Below are 17,234 nucleotides of genomic sequence, written 5' to 3' on the forward strand. Positions count from 1 at the left end.
AGAAGAACACATTTTAAACAATAAGTCACGTGATAAAAGTCTTTTACCACTTAATAGAAAATGATATAATCATATTCCAGCAGTTATGTGCCAATTTACTTGTTTTTTTGGAGCTGTTGTATTAGTAGGAGTCAGATGTCTGAAAAAAAGGCAGGAAAATCAATCCCCGATAGTTTAATGGTTAGAATGGGCGCTTGTCGCGTGCCAGATCGGGGCTCAATTCCCCGTCGAGGAGATTTACTTTTTCCACTGTCCTATAGCGTGAGCCACGTTAGCCACGTGTATAAACCAAGATCACGTGATAACGGAATGAATATGTAGATGAACAAGTAAGTGAATCATGAACATAAATTCTATTTGAGAATCTAAAGCTAAAAGAATAAACTAGAGGGTTAAGTAGAACAAAGAGTAAGAACTAGAAAACAAAAAGGACGAAATAGAAAAGATGGAAGTATATAGTTAACAAATCGGAACGTAATAATAATAATATTTAACTTACACATGCTCAGGTATATAGTTGTATAGTTTAATAAACAGTTGGTATTAAACTAGCAGACAAAAAGATATACTACTGGGAGCAGCAAAGCTTAAAATTGTTACATATTTTTTTGCTTCTTCTCTATTAGCAATTATTACGCCTTCTATCTTCGATAGTTACTTGTACTAATTCCTGAGTGACTACAACAACGAAGTCTTTAACTTAAAGGACTATATAATTTGATTGGTATGTAATGTATCTAGATAAATAATATATAATAATATTAGTCTCCAGATTTCCAGAACACTCTTGTTAATACTTTTCGTTTCTTTCTTTTCTCTATATATCCTGGCCATAGTGAAAACTTTTTATCATCGTTTTTATATATTATTGTAGATGTCATCTCATCTGAATAGAAAGTCGTCACGTGACTTTCAAAAATCACTGCACCATATACTAATAATGGAAATTATTGCAAATATGTGACAGCTCTTGATATTTTATATCATGTGATGATAATTTTCTTAATATAGGGTTTACTACAGTGGATATTAGGTTCAGTGGGTGTAAACTGTTACCCGGAGTGTCACTTATTAGGATGTAATGATCAATAACTTCTTATTGATCCAGTATATAACTATTGATCTATTTAATTTACTAGTTAATCAATTGTTCGTTGTTCCTCTTGAATATCAAGAAGATCCTTCGTCGACCTACAGTCGCCTCTTATATATTTTTATCCATTGGTGGCCCAGCCAATACATCCCGAACCGATTAGCTCCCAGTTCTCTCCATTACTCCTGGACTTACGTTTGCCACTGTTCTTCCACTACTTTGGTAAGTAGACACCTAGGCTATAGCCCCTTGTCATCTTTTAATAACGACACGTAGCTAATAAATCTATAACTACTAGTTACAATGCGTCCCACTCGTGGCTGGCCGCTCCACAAGTCACGTGATTACCTCAAGCCCATGTGAAGACTTGGTAATCCCTCCAGGATCCCTACACTTAATAACATTAAGCTTTAAAATATAATACAGTATTATCTAAAATAATGCGTAAGAATGGAACGTAATATCAAAGATTATTCATTTTTATGCTATTAGTATTATTTATATAAAATTGTTTAGTCTCATTGTAATTCATTAACCTACAAAAAGTATTTTTTAACTTAAATAAAGTTTATATAAAATCTAAAAAAAAAATCTTTAAAATATACAACTCCGGTTACAACCGATATGCATTCGTACCGTAAAAATAAAAATTATCTAATGAAAATATATCAATACCTTCAAAAAATGTAATAAACTTGGTCTAAAAAAGGACTAGCAATTACAAATACGTTTTTAAAAAAAAGAAAAATTTAAAAGTAAATGTAAATATTAAAGAATAATTGAGTATAAAATAAATAAGAATAAAAAATAATTAAAAAATATATGCAAAATTAAAACAAATAAAGAGAATTGAAATCATGAATGGAAAAAAATAGTGCTTTTAAATGAGAAAGAATTTGAAAATGAAATGTTCGGAATATCAGTAATAAATACAAGGTAAAATGATTGGAGGAAAAAAGTTCTCCAAATATGAATTAAAAGATATTTCCCAAGAATTTTTCATATATCCATTCTAAAGAGAATTTATTTTCCCTTAATCTTATTTGCTTTTCTTGATCAAGTATCTTTCCCTCGATTTCTTGTTGATCAAAAACTTCTTTCCCGGTAAATAAATCAACTTCATGAGATTTAACGATTTTTGTCTTTTTAATGAATTTATAACCGAAATAAAATATAACAAAAACAGGTAAACCAATGTAACCAGTGATGAAATTTTTGTAATCAAACGAATGACCTAAAAATACAGTGAAATTTTTGATAAATGCAATAAAAACACACCAAGCTAAAGAGAAATAAGTACCATAAGGTTGGAAAGGAGCACTATAAGCGAATTTTGATCTATCAACACCTTGAACTTTAACTGCTCTCATGAAACCAATATATGTGATAAAGATACAGATCCAACTTAGCAAACCGAAAATGGAAACGACGTTAACAAAATAGTTGAAAACTTGAGCTGAACCTGAAGATACATTCATATAAGCCAATAGGGCAAATAAAACACATACACCTAGAGAGTAATGAGGTAAACCCCAAGATGTAGTTCTCTTAAAGATAGCAGGAGCCTTACCATCGACAGCTAAAGAATATAAGGAACGAGAGCCGACATATAAATCAGAGTTACAAGCAGAAAAGACAAAGATTAAAACACATGCATTAAAGATATGAGGTAAAACACGGATTCCTGAATTTTGGATAGCCACAACAAATGGGGAGGCAGCAGCGGATGTTCCAGCACCTTTAGCAGCTAATAAACGAGGATCATTATAAGCAACGCACATACCCAATAAGAAAATTGTAACTAAATAGAAAATGACGATTCTCCAAACGGTTAGTTTAACAGCTCTTGGAACAGATTTTCTTGGATTATAAGCTTCCGCAGCAACAATACCAGTCAATTCAATACCCAAGTAGGCAAACAATGCATAAACAAAGACAGAAACAAATGCCACAAACTTCCCCACTGAGCCATCAATAGCATCTGAATAAGGTTTGAAAGCACCAGGATGTTGCCAGTAACGGAACCCTAGACGATCATGATCTGGACCCCCACCTAGCATTAAGATGAACATCAATAGAATCAAACCCAACATAACCAAGACTTTGAAACTACTCAACCAAAATTCGAATTCACCAAAAAACTTAACACCAGCAACATTTATAATAACAATGACCACTAAGAAAATTGTGATCCAAACACCTGGGTTCACAGTATCTCTATCAATCCAATATTGAATAACTAAGGAAGCTGCAGTCAATTGATTTGGACATAAGATTAAATATTTGAACAAATAACAATAACCGACAGCAAATCCAAGAGCAGGGTCGACGTAACGTGATGCATATGAAGTGAACCCATCCATTGGGATATAGGACGCCATTTCACCAATAGCAGCCATTGTAAAAAAGACTAAAATTCCCACAAATGAATAAGCAATGAACATGGATGCAGGACCAGCTGCAGAAAGAGAAGTACCTGTACCAATCAATAGACCTGTACCCAAAGAACCACCAATGGCAATCATAGAAACATGACGAGCTTGCAAATTTTTTTTCAACCCATCGGTATGTTTGGGTGACGAGCCACCTGTTGAAGTAATAGATGTTGTAGATGATAATGACGAGATATTACTTTCAATATCCAAGTTTTGTTGTTGGTATTGACTCTTTTCGTAATAATCTTTTGAATAGTCACCCATGTTATCTAGATTACCGTATATATTGTAATTAGTTTGATCTACGAATTTAATGCCGCCATCCTGGCTAGAGTCCAAACCTTTTTGTTGAACAGCAATGTTGTCTATCTCGATACGAGTATGTGATATATCTGTGGATTGAATCGATTCGGCCATAATAGATTGAATATGTAGTTTTGTTTACATCTATCTCAAGATTAGAATGTATCTTAAAAAAATCATGCAATTTTATATACAGGTCTAGTAACACTCTCCTTTATATATATATATATATATATATATTCACACACAATCACACATATATAAATATTGATGTATAACTAGTAATAACAAGAGTCTAAGGGTAAACTTTCAAATGGCTTGACGCTCGAAATTACCTAATAAGGATTGAAATGCGTAATATACCAGACATCTGTAAACACGTCGGCAGAAATTAGGAGGGGTCATCAATTGGATAAAACTATTTTTTTTTGCCAATAATGTAACAATCACGAATATTGATAAGTAAAGTGAAAGGCAATTGATGAATGAATAATTTTGAAAAATTCCATTAGATAATGAATTCTGGATGGATGGGAAATTGTATAAAACACATAAGAGAAAATATACTAGAATGCTGTGTAAAGGTTATTCTGTGTATGAAATTTTCTCACACAATAATGCCCTTAAACGCCTGCATATCAGAATTCCAAAAGAATTCTTCAGTTGACATGGCAACCATTACCAGCGGGGAATACTTCCTATTTAGGCACATACCATTTTGTTATCAGTGCGTGACCTGTCTCGGTCACGACTCTGCGTGCACAGACAAACGACGTAGCCAGGGTCCCCTCTTTGCCTGTGAAAGACCGGATTAGTAGAGAGGGTGCGGTGGAGATGCATCTCCGTATCGTGATGGTTCACGGGTGTAAACACGTGTGACATCTGTAGTTTTAGCTACTGAGAAAATAAAATCTACATGATACTATAAAAAGTTACGTTAAGGCAAGGGTGTCTCCAATAGACACAGACATTATATGTTATTTATTTTTATTTTAAGATACATAGATACCAAAGTAACTCTAGGCATCTTGAACAAGTGTGGAGATAGTAAAGATTTCTTGTGAAATTCTTATAGGTTATTTAGCTTGCAAAGGCGTAGTTGTGGGCCTGTTATCATTGGGGTAGTACTAATAAACTGTCAAATACTCCTGTTGTTTATTGAGTTTCTTAAAAGATGTTTGAAGGAGCCTTTTTTGCAGTTACGTTTCTTTCAAAATTGCCATGATTGGAACGCAGATTTGGAAGTTACTATGGCATTTAATTTACTTGGTAAACATTCCGCTGTTAAAGTTTACACTTTTGGAGTGGTTTAATACTGAGTAGAATGCAAAAGAAGTCAAAAGAAAAAATAATTACTATAGACCATTGGAAAAGTTTTTTTTACTGAAAAAAACAAATATCTTAGTATTATCCAAAAATAGAATTTTTCAGAAAAACAAGTTGAAGCAAGGAAGACTATTATTTACATATTTGCCAATTGCTATTAGGCTCTAATCCAATTTTTCGAACAGGTCCATTTGTGCGTTGAAGATATATATATATATAATTTTTATAAATCAAGGTAATAGTTTACGATGTCCTATACGTCATTTTTGTTTTTATATAAAAAAGTGTCTTGTATGTTCCACCCGAAATAGATAAATAAGGCAAACAATACAACAAAGCTAATAAAGTGATTCTAAAGGTACATACCCCAGATTATATGACTTGGCTTGATCATAGTTACTAATAAAACTTGCAATTTTTTTTTTGGTTCCAAAGGATATTGCAAATCTCTCCTAACAACTTGGTTCATTTACAGTACTAATATTCCAAACTATTAATACTTTCGGATTAACGGGCATGCTTATATATACGTCTATACATTATGAAAAATGATTAGCCTTACTACTAATTAGGGCCAAAAGTAAAGTATTAAGAAATTACTAAAACATGAAAAATTTTCAAATCCCGAATTTTGGAAGAGGGATAGACTCCGATTTTTTTATAGTGCTTCCGCCGCATGCTCCTAGAAATGGGAATTTCAACAATACCGTAAATAAACTTGTCGTAGATTTTTTTTCGGCTAAACGGTTTTGGAATAAACAAGTTAAATCTACACTGTAATTCTTGAAGTACCAATTTATGTGTTAACTATTTTATTAAGCACTGAAAGTATTTAGGTCAAACTTGATTGGGGCGGATTAAGAGTACTGGGATTCAAGAGAGTTAGACATTGTTATACAGTGTTTAAGATGTAAAGACGATTACTTTATTTAGAAATATATAGTAAATACTATAACTAAAATGAATATATTTCTTAAATAGTGTTTTTCGACATTATAAGAAAAACACATTTTAAATAATAAGTCACGTGATAAAAGTCTTTTACCACTTAATAGAAAATGATATAATCATATTCCAGCAAAGAGAAATTGAAATATTTTGATGTTCAAATGGATGTGAAAATGATAGAAGGAAATTTGTTGTCCGAACAAGAGGAATATATTATATATTGAATAGAATAAATAACCAAAGTTGGAATAAAAATAATATTGTACTTGTATCTTTCGTAGTTTCTATAATACTTACGTTTTAATAGATTGACAGTGTCCATAATTTAAAAGATGTTTTAAATTGAAATATTTGATTTTTAATACCCTTTACATTTTATTCTCATACAGATGTGCTTACTTTTTCCTCTAAAGAAAGAGTATAACCCAATCATTGAATGATATAATTTACACATTCATTCTATAAGAAAAAGTTGTAAAATATTTTTACCAGAAAATATACAAGTGTTTTGTTCTATAATAAATTAGGTTAAAAGTTTTGCTTGTAAAGTATAAAACACACATATATAGATGTAGTCCATGGCTTAGAATAACTATTTTTTAATTGCATTACCTCCAAGCTACGGACCTGTCTGGCTTACTCAAATCTTAATGATGATGCTGATGTAATTCTATTAAAAGATGGTTGTCAATCCAGTATGATTCTTGATGACATCACACAGCTGATGATAATGTTTTACTGCTAACAATTCCAAAACATTAGATTCTTTTATGCTTGCCATTATAATTTACAACATTCAATGCATTTGTATTTCTACCTGACATTTTACCGTAAAAAAAGAGGGTTAACTTATGAACCTCGTAAATGGCATACTTGAAACTCGATGGCTTGCAGTATATTCAGATTTTTCATACCGTTTCATAGTAAACTTGAAACAATATGTAGCACGTGCTATGAAGATAGCACATCTATAAAATAATATAATTAATCAAATATTTCTAATCATTCAGTGCGCAAGTGGTTTAGTGGTAAAATCCAACGTTGCCATCGTTGGGCCCCCGGTTCGATTCCGGGCTTGCGCAATAATATTTTGAGTGAAAATTATAGATCACGTGATCTTAATTTGCCTTCTATTACCATTAATAGAATTAACATTTTTAACTCAATAAGGCATATAAAACTTTATTTTCCTTCCCGGTTTTTAAAATTGAGCTATTATATTTGAGACACAGTGTTTTTAGTTATTTTTTTTTTTGCCAAAGAATAATTGTGTATAACATATTACAATTCGTTCATAACTAGTGTAGACTATGCAATTTAATTGATCTTGAAAACTTTACCAAATTCTTCCACATTTCTCGGAAAACGGACATCAGTGAGGTGGCTCTATTTAGAGATATCCTGCATCGCTATATCAATAGATATTGGGGTAAAAGAATGAGAATAATGGAATAGCATATTTTAGTAAGATTGACGCTATACACTTGTTTTAGGATACAGTTGCGATACCACAAGGTCATTGATATTTTTAATGATACATCTCTTTTTTTTTTAAAAATAAAATGGAATGACTGATGTTTAACGATGTTGCATCTTTTACCGAAAATAGAATAATTCTACGTCTTATCTATTGTTTTGGATGATCACCGATACTTGGATAATTTCTAGGAATATAATTCAGATTAACCGAAATTGCGTATAGGCACACTTGCACCAAACTATTCTTGGATAATTTCAGTTAGGGATTGCGACACTACTCGGATTACTCCATGAGGATATCCGGAAGCGGGTTTAGACAACAAGAATGAGACTGTCGGGCCAATGTGTGTGATTGCCTAGATCTGCCACGACTCGAAGCGTTGACAATGCTTTGTGCGCTAGCACCGGGCGCCCAGCAGCGAAATGTGGCGTCGGCTAGGCAACGGCTAGGCACAAAGACACAAAAGCGACGGCACATTGCCTCACCAGAACCGGCGTAGTAGCCTTGACGATTTTTTTGCGAAGTTCTCAAAATATCGACATCAAATCGTAAATCGTATTGCTAAGTTGATGTGCAAATGTGTTGAACTTTTGATGTTCCTATACCCTAGATCCAAACACATCGAACAACCCTCTGAGTTTCAATCAACTCCACACAAAACATATATTCTCGGCTGTAGTAATCACCTAGAGCCCACCTAGATCTCAAGTAGATCCACATATATCTTAAGTAGATCCACATAGATCTCAAGTAGATCTGCCCAGATCTCACCCCAGATCTCTCCAGATCTTGCCCAATCGGGCAGCCGCCGACGTTCTACGGCCTGACGTAAGCGGCCTACGCAAGGCACGCGGCCGAAGCCGGCCGGGCACAGGAAAGACGTGGGGCATCTTTGGAAAGCTGGGCAGCTGGGCGGCCGGGACAGTCGTCTCAAGTTTGCCCCGATTTGGTAGGAGTTAGATGTGATGCGGCGCATGCGCGTATGTGGTGAGTGGCTCGCCTATTAACTTTATTCTTTGTAACGGGCGTATATTTTATATATAACGGTAGTGGGTTAACGACGGTGGAGGGCGGCAGGATTGTGTTGTGTTGTGCACGTGCATGCTTGTTGTTTAGTTGAGTTTAGTTTAGTCAAACCAAAGTCACGTCAAGTAAGTAAGTAAGTAAACAAACATACAAACAAATATACAAGGATGACCACGAAATCAAGAAGAAACAATCTTAAGTATTCTAAGAACGGGTGCAAGAATTGTAAACTTAATCACATCAAATGTGATGAAACTAAGCCAAACTGTTTGAAATGTATCAAATCAAATAAAGTTTGTGATTATAGGAAGAATTTGAAATTGATTAAGTTCAATATTAACAATTATACTAAACATACACCCTTGCTGCCGCTATCACCTGCCACGGTAATCAAACCAGTACCCTCGAAGATACACCTCGAAATCGATCCAAAATGTTTTTCACTAATAGTGATTTACAATTATTGAATTTTTTGAATTTCGAAAAGCCAAATTATACTACTGTAACTACAACAACACTTTCCTTCTCTAATGGACATGTACTTCCTCGCACTGCTTTAGAATTTCCCTCCAACGATCAAATCTTTGTTCAGTTGAGAAATTTGATGTTTGATAATAGTTTACCTTCATCTTCTTCATCTTCCACTTTCATAGCCAAAATTATCAAACTAGATCCAATAAACTTAAACAAATCGTTTATTAAAAATATTGATAATACAACAACCACTTTAGATCAGCAAATAGTAGAATTTACTTGGTTATTAGAGGATTCTATATCTATGACCAATTTAAATCAACATTTCAATTTGAATTCTATTTCAAATTGGCTTTTAAATTTAAAAGATTTGACACATACAAATTGGGATTCCTCGACTATAATCAATAATTTGATCAAGAATTCTATTGCAAGTTGTTTAAAAGATATTTATAGGAAAAATAATCTTTTAGAATTATCGAATATGTGGGATAGATATGTCAGATTACCTACTATTAAATATCTATTCAATTTCATCAATTCTAATTTGGTACTGTCAGATTCTTGCTCCGAAACACCGTTAAAATTAACATTAATCATCATTATAATTTTAAAACAATTGAGATTCTCTCTGAATCTCATAGATTCAAACTTACTACCTTACATTCTAAAACTGAAAAAAATTCATTACTTAAATACGATTCTATCTACTTTGATTCATAAGCTTTCCATTAATGATTCAAAATTTGTTAGAAATATGAATCAATTAATAGAATTCTTTATCTTCAAGATTCAATTAAGTCTTTTCTTTCTTTCAGAAGATTATAACTCAATTGATATATTACCATCAATGACAATTCAACAAAAGAACACTTTATTTAATCATTTAGACTATTTCACAGTAAACTTAATAACACAAATTCATACATTACAATCTCAATTCCGCATTAAAAATTTATTTGGATTAAATCTATTATTTATTAAATTATTTCCAAATTATTTCTTCCATTCCATTCAAGATTCAAATTTAAATTTAACTGAGTTTAAAAAACAATTGAATTTAATTGGATTAAAATTATCTGCTAATTTGATGGAAATTACTCCAAATTTACCACACAATCCTACAAAAGATGCATTAGAACAATCTCAGTATGATCAATTCCGTCATTTAGTCTTAAAATTATTCATTAACTTCTTTTTCCTGGATAATAAATCAGATTCCACAAATTATTTAACTAATCTAGACTCTGTTTATTATCAATTCTTAGATTCCAACAAATATTTTAGAAATAAATGCATTTTTCAATTATATTTCATTTCCATCATTTCTCTTTTCAATAATAATATGTTGATTTTTGATAAATTCTTTTATCTTTTGAAATCAACTATAAAGGATAATTCATTTATAACTTATAATTTTATTAAAAGACTTGAATTACTAAGAAAATTATCGAAAAATGAATTAGATCTAGATTCAGATTCAAAATTAAACGAATATTTTGCACAATTCAATGATCTAAATATCATTCTTTACTAGTTTACTTCTTCCATGCCACCCCCTCTTTTTCCTGCATTCTATTTTCCATTTCATACATAACATATATCTGTTTATTTTTTTTGCTTTTTTTTTAGCTACTTATGTGCTCTTAATTGTGTATTTTTTTTATCTATATACTATAATATCTACAATTTTATTAAATTCAAACATTATGAATCCTACTCTAGTTACTTAGGTAATGATAAAGTTTATTAACTCATATTCATAAACATTTTTATACTTCTACACGTTGTCTTGTTGGCTCATGGTAAAATATTTCTGTTTTTCACCTCCCATCTTGTGCCTTCAAATCCACTAATCGAAATAACCTTTCCTTTAAACTAGAATTCCTACAGATTATATTTGCCTATTAGGCTATCTTGACGTTGACGGCATTATCATTTTGTCGGTTTAATTACAGATATAAAATAATTCAACAAAAAAAAATATTAGATTTTCATTCGATTTATGTTGTATTAAAAAAATACTTCAATTCTAACACCCTTATAAACCATTAACTTATCATAACATCATTTTTTTCCCTCTTAAACTTTATCTGTATTTTATTATCTTGATATTTAAAACCCGATTACTGTTTTTTTTCCTAAGTTCAATGAATCATTTGTAAAAAAAATATAGTTTAACACCAAACAATTATAGTTTTTTAATTGTTACAATAATTATTTGACTGGAAAATTAATTTAGATTCCCTTATATTATTTAAAACTCTTTTTTAATGAGATATTGAATATTTTTGTATGCGCGCACTTACTGTTAAATTCACAATTTTACGTCCAACGATATTATTTGAACATACAGTAATTTTTAATAAAAATAATATCATTATAATCTAAATTATATGTAGTTTTTTTGGATATTAATATTATTATATACCGCTTTATTTTGAAGGGATAAATATTTAATAACGTTATTTTATTGACGAAGTATTCCATTCATTATTAAAATATCCTTCAAAAGATAGTTAAACTTATTTTAAGCTTACAATACTTTCTATGATAAACATTTACTAAAAAAATTATCTAAGATTATTGATAAGTTTTATTAAGTATCGATGCTGTATTTTTCAATAAAGCATATTTTTTCCCTCATGACACGTAGCAATATGAATCAAAAATAAATAAACTAGAGCAAATGAAAGGCGAAAAAATGTTCTCAACAGTTAGTAAAACTGAATAGTATTCTTCGGTAAAGAAATTTATATTGATAAAATACTCTTAAGTTACAAAGTATAGTAGAATATCAAATATTTTTAATCGATAAAAAGCTGCTGCTGCCGATCGAAAACATAATGCAGATATATAAACTATTGTCAATAAAAATAAATATGTATATCTTTGATTGCCAGTGTATTATTTTATCACTCCAAAAAATAGTATTTATTATTTGATATGTTCGACAATACATTCTAGCATTACCAAAATCTTTTAATTTATAATATTATTTTACTGGTATAATACCTCCAAACTAAAGGATGGCTTGTTTAGATAATATATCAAAGATAGTCGTAATAGCTAACATCAAAACAACATATTAAAGCTATTCATTACATGTAATGTAGGGAACTAATCTCAACCAATAATATTCTTCTGTGTATTCTAAGTTGAAAATAAAAATTATCTAGAGTATATTCACAAAAACTTTTCACAAAAACCCAATGTCTCTTTATCACCAATACCCTCAAAATAAACACGATAAATATTACTCGAGATAGTATCTTCATTTACATATCAGACTGAGCAAGTCATATACTTCTAAAGTGCATACTTAACCGAATCTACAAATTTCAGTACGCTAGCAAAGCATTTTTAAAAATTCAGAATAGTCTCGTTTAACAATTAACTCCTAAAGCCAGAATACTTCAGAGCTATTAATTAATTATAATTAATTTAAAACTTTAGAACTACAAGCTTTATATAAACAATACAGTACTTCAAATATGGAGAATTTTTTCAATAGAAAAAAAATACTCTAGACTAAAAGCAAAGTTAGGATAAGCAATGAGGTTTAATTTAAAATGCACTCCGAATAACTACAATTAACCGTAGAAACCATTCAAATATTCTGCAGTTACTTTTTGGCTGCTATAAAGCATCTTATTTACAAACGCTTTTCAAACTATAATTCAATCTAGAGATACAAGAAATTGTTGCTCTATTAAACAGATACCATAAAATATACAATCTTTTCCAAGTTTGTACTTTATATCTTATTTCTACATCACTTAGTTTTTCCCTTAGATTTTTGAGAATTTTTTAAAGCTGATAAGATAATATCTAACCATACAATATAATTGCTCGAATATTCAATCTAACATTTGTATTTACCATATTTTCAAAGAAAAAGAATAAAAAATAAAAATGTCTTACGTCTATAAACAGCTTCTGAGCATATTTCAAATTCAATTGCCAAGGAATAATAAGATATCAGTGGAATAATACATTGCAATATCCTGATATAATGGATAATAATTTATACATGGTTTATTATTTGTTATTAATTAATGACACACTAAAATTTAAAGGATATTTAACAAGAAAACAAATTAAAGAGAGATTTTCTGGAGTTTGAGGATTTTAAGATCCTAGACAATACTTCTAAGTATAGTAAGCTCTCTCTGTTTCGGAAAAAGCATCACGTAACTATAACTCAGAATGTAGTAATTGATAATAGTAATATACAGATTTATATACTTGCTAAATTATAGAAATATATAATGCAAAGATTAAGAGAAATGAATACCAACTTGATGGAATCCGTATAACAATTTTAAAAAATCATTTTGATCACATTTACCTGCTCTCTTATCGCTCATATTAGTTTCTTTCAAAACTTGCTCAATCTTGGATTTAACAATAGGAATCATTGAATCATTGGAATCTATATCAAGTTCCATATCATTTTGCATTGAAAGCCATGCTTTGTAGTTTTTTTCTAAGATTTCTAAAATTGCATTAGATTTAAAACCAGCACTAATAGTACGATTTTTTCTAACAAAAACAATTCTTAGCAAACCATCCCATTCTGTAAAATCAATTTGAGGTCTTGGCTGTTTAATTTCAATTCTGACAACACTTGACTCAACTTGTGGTGGTGGTCTGAAGTTATTCCTTCCAACCTTCATAATATGAGTGACATTTGCCCACATTTGTACATTTGCTGATAGTCTACAATATAATGTATCCCCAGGCCTTGCTAATAGTCTCATAGCAAATTCCCTTTGAAACATTAAAATCGAAACTCTTGGTGGTTTCGGTTGATTAATCAATTTAAATACTAATGGAGATGAAATTTGATAAGGGGTATTTGAAATACAAATATCAAAATATGGCAATTCTGTTTTCATAAAATCACCTAATATAATATCTAACTTCTTTTCAGCAGGCGTACCATGTACTCTCTTTGTCAATTCTGCAGCCATTCTAGGATCAAATTCAACAGCAATAACTTTACGTGCCTGCTCTAAAATACGAACAGTCAAGTTACCAGTACCTGGACCAACTTCTAATACAATATCGGAAGGTTTAATCTGCGCTTTATCAACAATCCCTTGAGCAACTAAGGGATTTTTTAAAATATGTTGACCTAAATCTGTATTAAATTTAAATACTGAATTCATATGCTTTTCAGCATCAACTTGCTTATTTGAGGTGCTTACCCCATTATATTTTTTTTTTGCAGCCTTGGCCATCTTGTGTTGTTTATTGAATGGGAAATTATGGTTCTTTGTCTGTATATCAACTGAAAAGAATATTTTTTAAGTCTACGTACAAAATCTATTACAATTTTTTTTCAAGTCATCGCATCTCATCGCACTTCGCTTAGTTTTTTTTGTCTTCTGTATGTTCTAAAAAGGAAAGTCATGTGATTAAAATATCTTGTGGCAATGTCAGTGTTTTGAACATATTCGCTAAAGTATCCTTAATGTCCTTTATTATCTGCTATTTACTGAGATAGGGTTTTTTTATCTCTATAGTTCTAAATTTCTTTCATCTAATTTGTGTTCAGTCAAGTAATGGTAACAATATAATACTTTAAAAATTAATTAGCAAAATAAAAAAAAATAAATGGTATAGCCAAGAAAAATAGCTGTCTGTATTAGTTTCCCATAGAAATATCACTATTTTAATTTTTGTAATGAAAAATCTAATAAAATCCACTAAGATTACAAAAATAGTTAGATAGTTGTTTCTCAGTTATTGTTCTGCATACTATTTAATCGAAGTTCGCTAAAATGCACTTCAGAATAATCACTGTTTACCGTCACAGAATGATATTCTGAACTTGAAAGTGAACATTACCTTCATCCAACCCAGTAGTCGAATAAATGGGGAAGAAAAAAGCGAATGAATAAAAATAACGATTATGAAGTAACCTCAACGCCTATATTGTTTCCTAATCATCCATTAATATCCGAAAAATGGTACTGATTTTTTATTACTATTTCGTTATCTGTACGCTAAGTTCCAAATATTTTATCTATCAAGTGGTATTTTTCGGGTATAACCAGATAACATGTGTCATTTAATTAATTAAAACCTAACTTGTTTGAAAATCATCATGATAGAGCTAGTTATTTTCTTAAAATACCTACAGAACTGTTTGTTAAAAAAAATTGGAGATATTGTAAAAAAAAATTGAAATTATTTTAATGGGTAATTAAAAGCATTAAGCAAAAAAAGTTAGGAAAATAAAAAGTTATTGCCGTAATAATTTGCGTCACAAGTAATTCCATACATTTAGTCCCAATTGTTTCAAATTAGATCTTAGAAAAAGTCATAGAGTCTACCGTAACGCTAGCTACTGAAACTCCGTGAGAAATAGAGACCGTCCTAGAGATGAAGATAAGATTTCCAAAATAAGTATGAGCTGACCTATTATCTTTTGTGCAGAGCTATAATATAGCAAATATAACAATAATTGGAGCTCATTTTTTTCAAGAAACTTATATCTAAAAATGGTATACCATAGGGAGAACTTTACCCTTGTGTTCAAATATATTAGCTTCTTAGATGTATATACATTCTCAATTATTAACCTCTTTTGGTCAAGTTCCTTACTACCCACAAAATTGCCTGAAACTCAACATATAGTGGATTTTTCATGAAACAAGATTTTGCAATATAATGCTTAAGATGTTTTATAGTTAACACGGCATTAGTAATTAGAATAATTCATATTTTAAATCTTTCCACTTGATGTAAGCCAGTATGAAGGATGTGCATTATATAATTTTGGAAGCCCGCATTTTCCTTTTTTGAAAATTTACCAATAGCAATCTGATAAAAATCCAAAAGAGGGCAAAGTTTTTATTAGACAAATTTCCTAACTCGGAATAAATCGTGCATGCTAAAACAACTCTATTTCTTGAGCATACTACGAGAATTTGCCCAATTTTGGAATTGGAATAATATTCTCAAAAATAAGGTAATCTCAAAAATATTAAATACAATAGGAATCTAACCTAAAAGCTAATTAATTCCACGTATCAGTATGTGTGAACAAGATAACCCAAAGAAAATAAAGCTCATGCTGTAAATTTACGGAGTAATACTTTTTGCCAGCATCATCTAAAATGTATCCTATTTGGTAAATTTTATTAATCCTTACAGCTCGTAATAATTTTAAAAAATTACTTGCAGTTAAAATACGGCAGAATAAGAACAAATTACTAAAAAATTCGTTTCTGTAGAAACTAATGATTACATCCATAATTATAATATCCAAGCCAAAATTGTTAAAGAAGAACTTAATAATGGGTTGGAGCCAAATAACTACAAAATGAAATAGAATATACAATCACTAACTGTCAGTAAATTTATGTTATTGTGGTTAAAATGCCTACTTAGATCATGCAAAATAAAGCATTCAAAACAAAGTGTGCCTGTAATTCTTCAACAATCGTAACATAATAGGCAGGAAGCAAATATTGCAAAAATATTATTCCTTTTTGCATACATTGAATTAAACCGATTGTTTAAAAATTCCACTCAAATATTAAGCGAAGAATGGCGTATTTCTGAATAACAGTCAGTTAAATTAATTTTTAAAAATTTATAAAATAATAAATCTACGTTGCCCTGAAATTTAGAATAAACGATTATTTTCCCGAAAGAGTAAATTTAAGTTTATAGATATCAATTTGATTTCTTATCCCTGCTTCCTATATAAACGCTGGAACTTGGAGTAGAAAGATAACAGATAACAGTTTTTGCTAAATGTTGTAAAAGAATTACTATCATGCATTCATTGAAACAGTATATTTAATTCTAGGCCAAATAAAAGTATGTTATCTTATCTCATTCACTTTTTTCCATTTTTGTCTCAATTTTATATCTACTTCTTCATCTGTTCTTAGTCACACTAATTGAAGTTCTATAGATGAAATCATTAGACAAATTACAAGTCTAGATTGCTTATTAGTTTATTCGAGTCCTTCGAGGGGGTGCGCTTGACTATGTAGGCTTGAAATCCTAGCACTTTGAAACCTAATAGGAACTTCATAAAGTGGCACCTCATTGCTGAAGGGGTATTTATAGCTATTTTTCTTATAGCCTACCACGATTACTGTGAGAACAGCTGCAAGTTCAATCT

General features: G+C 30.6%; 3 protein-coding genes and 2 non-coding genes across 5 annotated transcripts; 3 read left to right on the forward strand and 2 right to left on the reverse strand.

The window, feature by feature from the left end:
* The first annotated feature begins 163 nt into the window (after positions 1-163).
* Positions 164-235, forward strand: TBLA0Atrna16D. Its single transcript has one exon. It is a non-coding gene; the product is annotated as a tRNA-Asp (tRNA).
* Positions 236-2,067: 1,832 nt separating this feature from the next.
* On the reverse strand, positions 2,068-3,945 carry DIP5 (dicarboxylic amino acid permease; the record flags this gene model as incomplete). The annotated part of the gene is made up of 1 exon (XM_004177968.1): positions 2,068-3,945. One exon carries the CDS (start codon positions 3,943-3,945, stop codon positions 2,068-2,070), a length of 1,878 nt encoding a protein of 625 aa, XP_004178016.1.
* Positions 3,946-7,116: 3,171 nt separating this feature from the next.
* On the forward strand, positions 7,117-7,187 carry TBLA0Atrna25G. The gene has a single exon. It is a non-coding gene; the product is annotated as a tRNA-Gly (tRNA).
* Positions 7,188-9,044: 1,857 nt separating this feature from the next.
* Positions 9,045-10,622, forward strand: TBLA0A07070 (uncharacterized protein; the record flags this gene model as incomplete). The annotated part of the gene is made up of 1 exon (XM_004177969.1): positions 9,045-10,622. The coding sequence occupies one exon, from the start codon at positions 9,045-9,047 to the stop codon at positions 10,620-10,622; it is 1,578 nt and encodes a 525-aa protein (XP_004178017.1).
* A 2,743-nt stretch (positions 10,623-13,365) lies between these two features.
* Positions 13,366-14,331, reverse strand: DIM1 (putative dimethyladenosine transferase; the record flags this gene model as incomplete). The annotated part of the gene is made up of 1 exon (XM_004177970.1): positions 13,366-14,331. One exon carries the CDS (start codon positions 14,329-14,331, stop codon positions 13,366-13,368), a length of 966 nt encoding a protein of 321 aa, XP_004178018.1.
* Between the last annotated feature and the right edge of the window lie 2,903 nt (positions 14,332-17,234).

Source organism: Henningerozyma blattae, chromosome 1, assembly GCF_000315915.1.
Source record: "Henningerozyma blattae CBS 6284 chromosome 1, complete genome".
Classification (NCBI taxonomy): Eukaryota; Fungi; Ascomycota; class Saccharomycetes; order Saccharomycetales; family Saccharomycetaceae; genus Henningerozyma; species Henningerozyma blattae.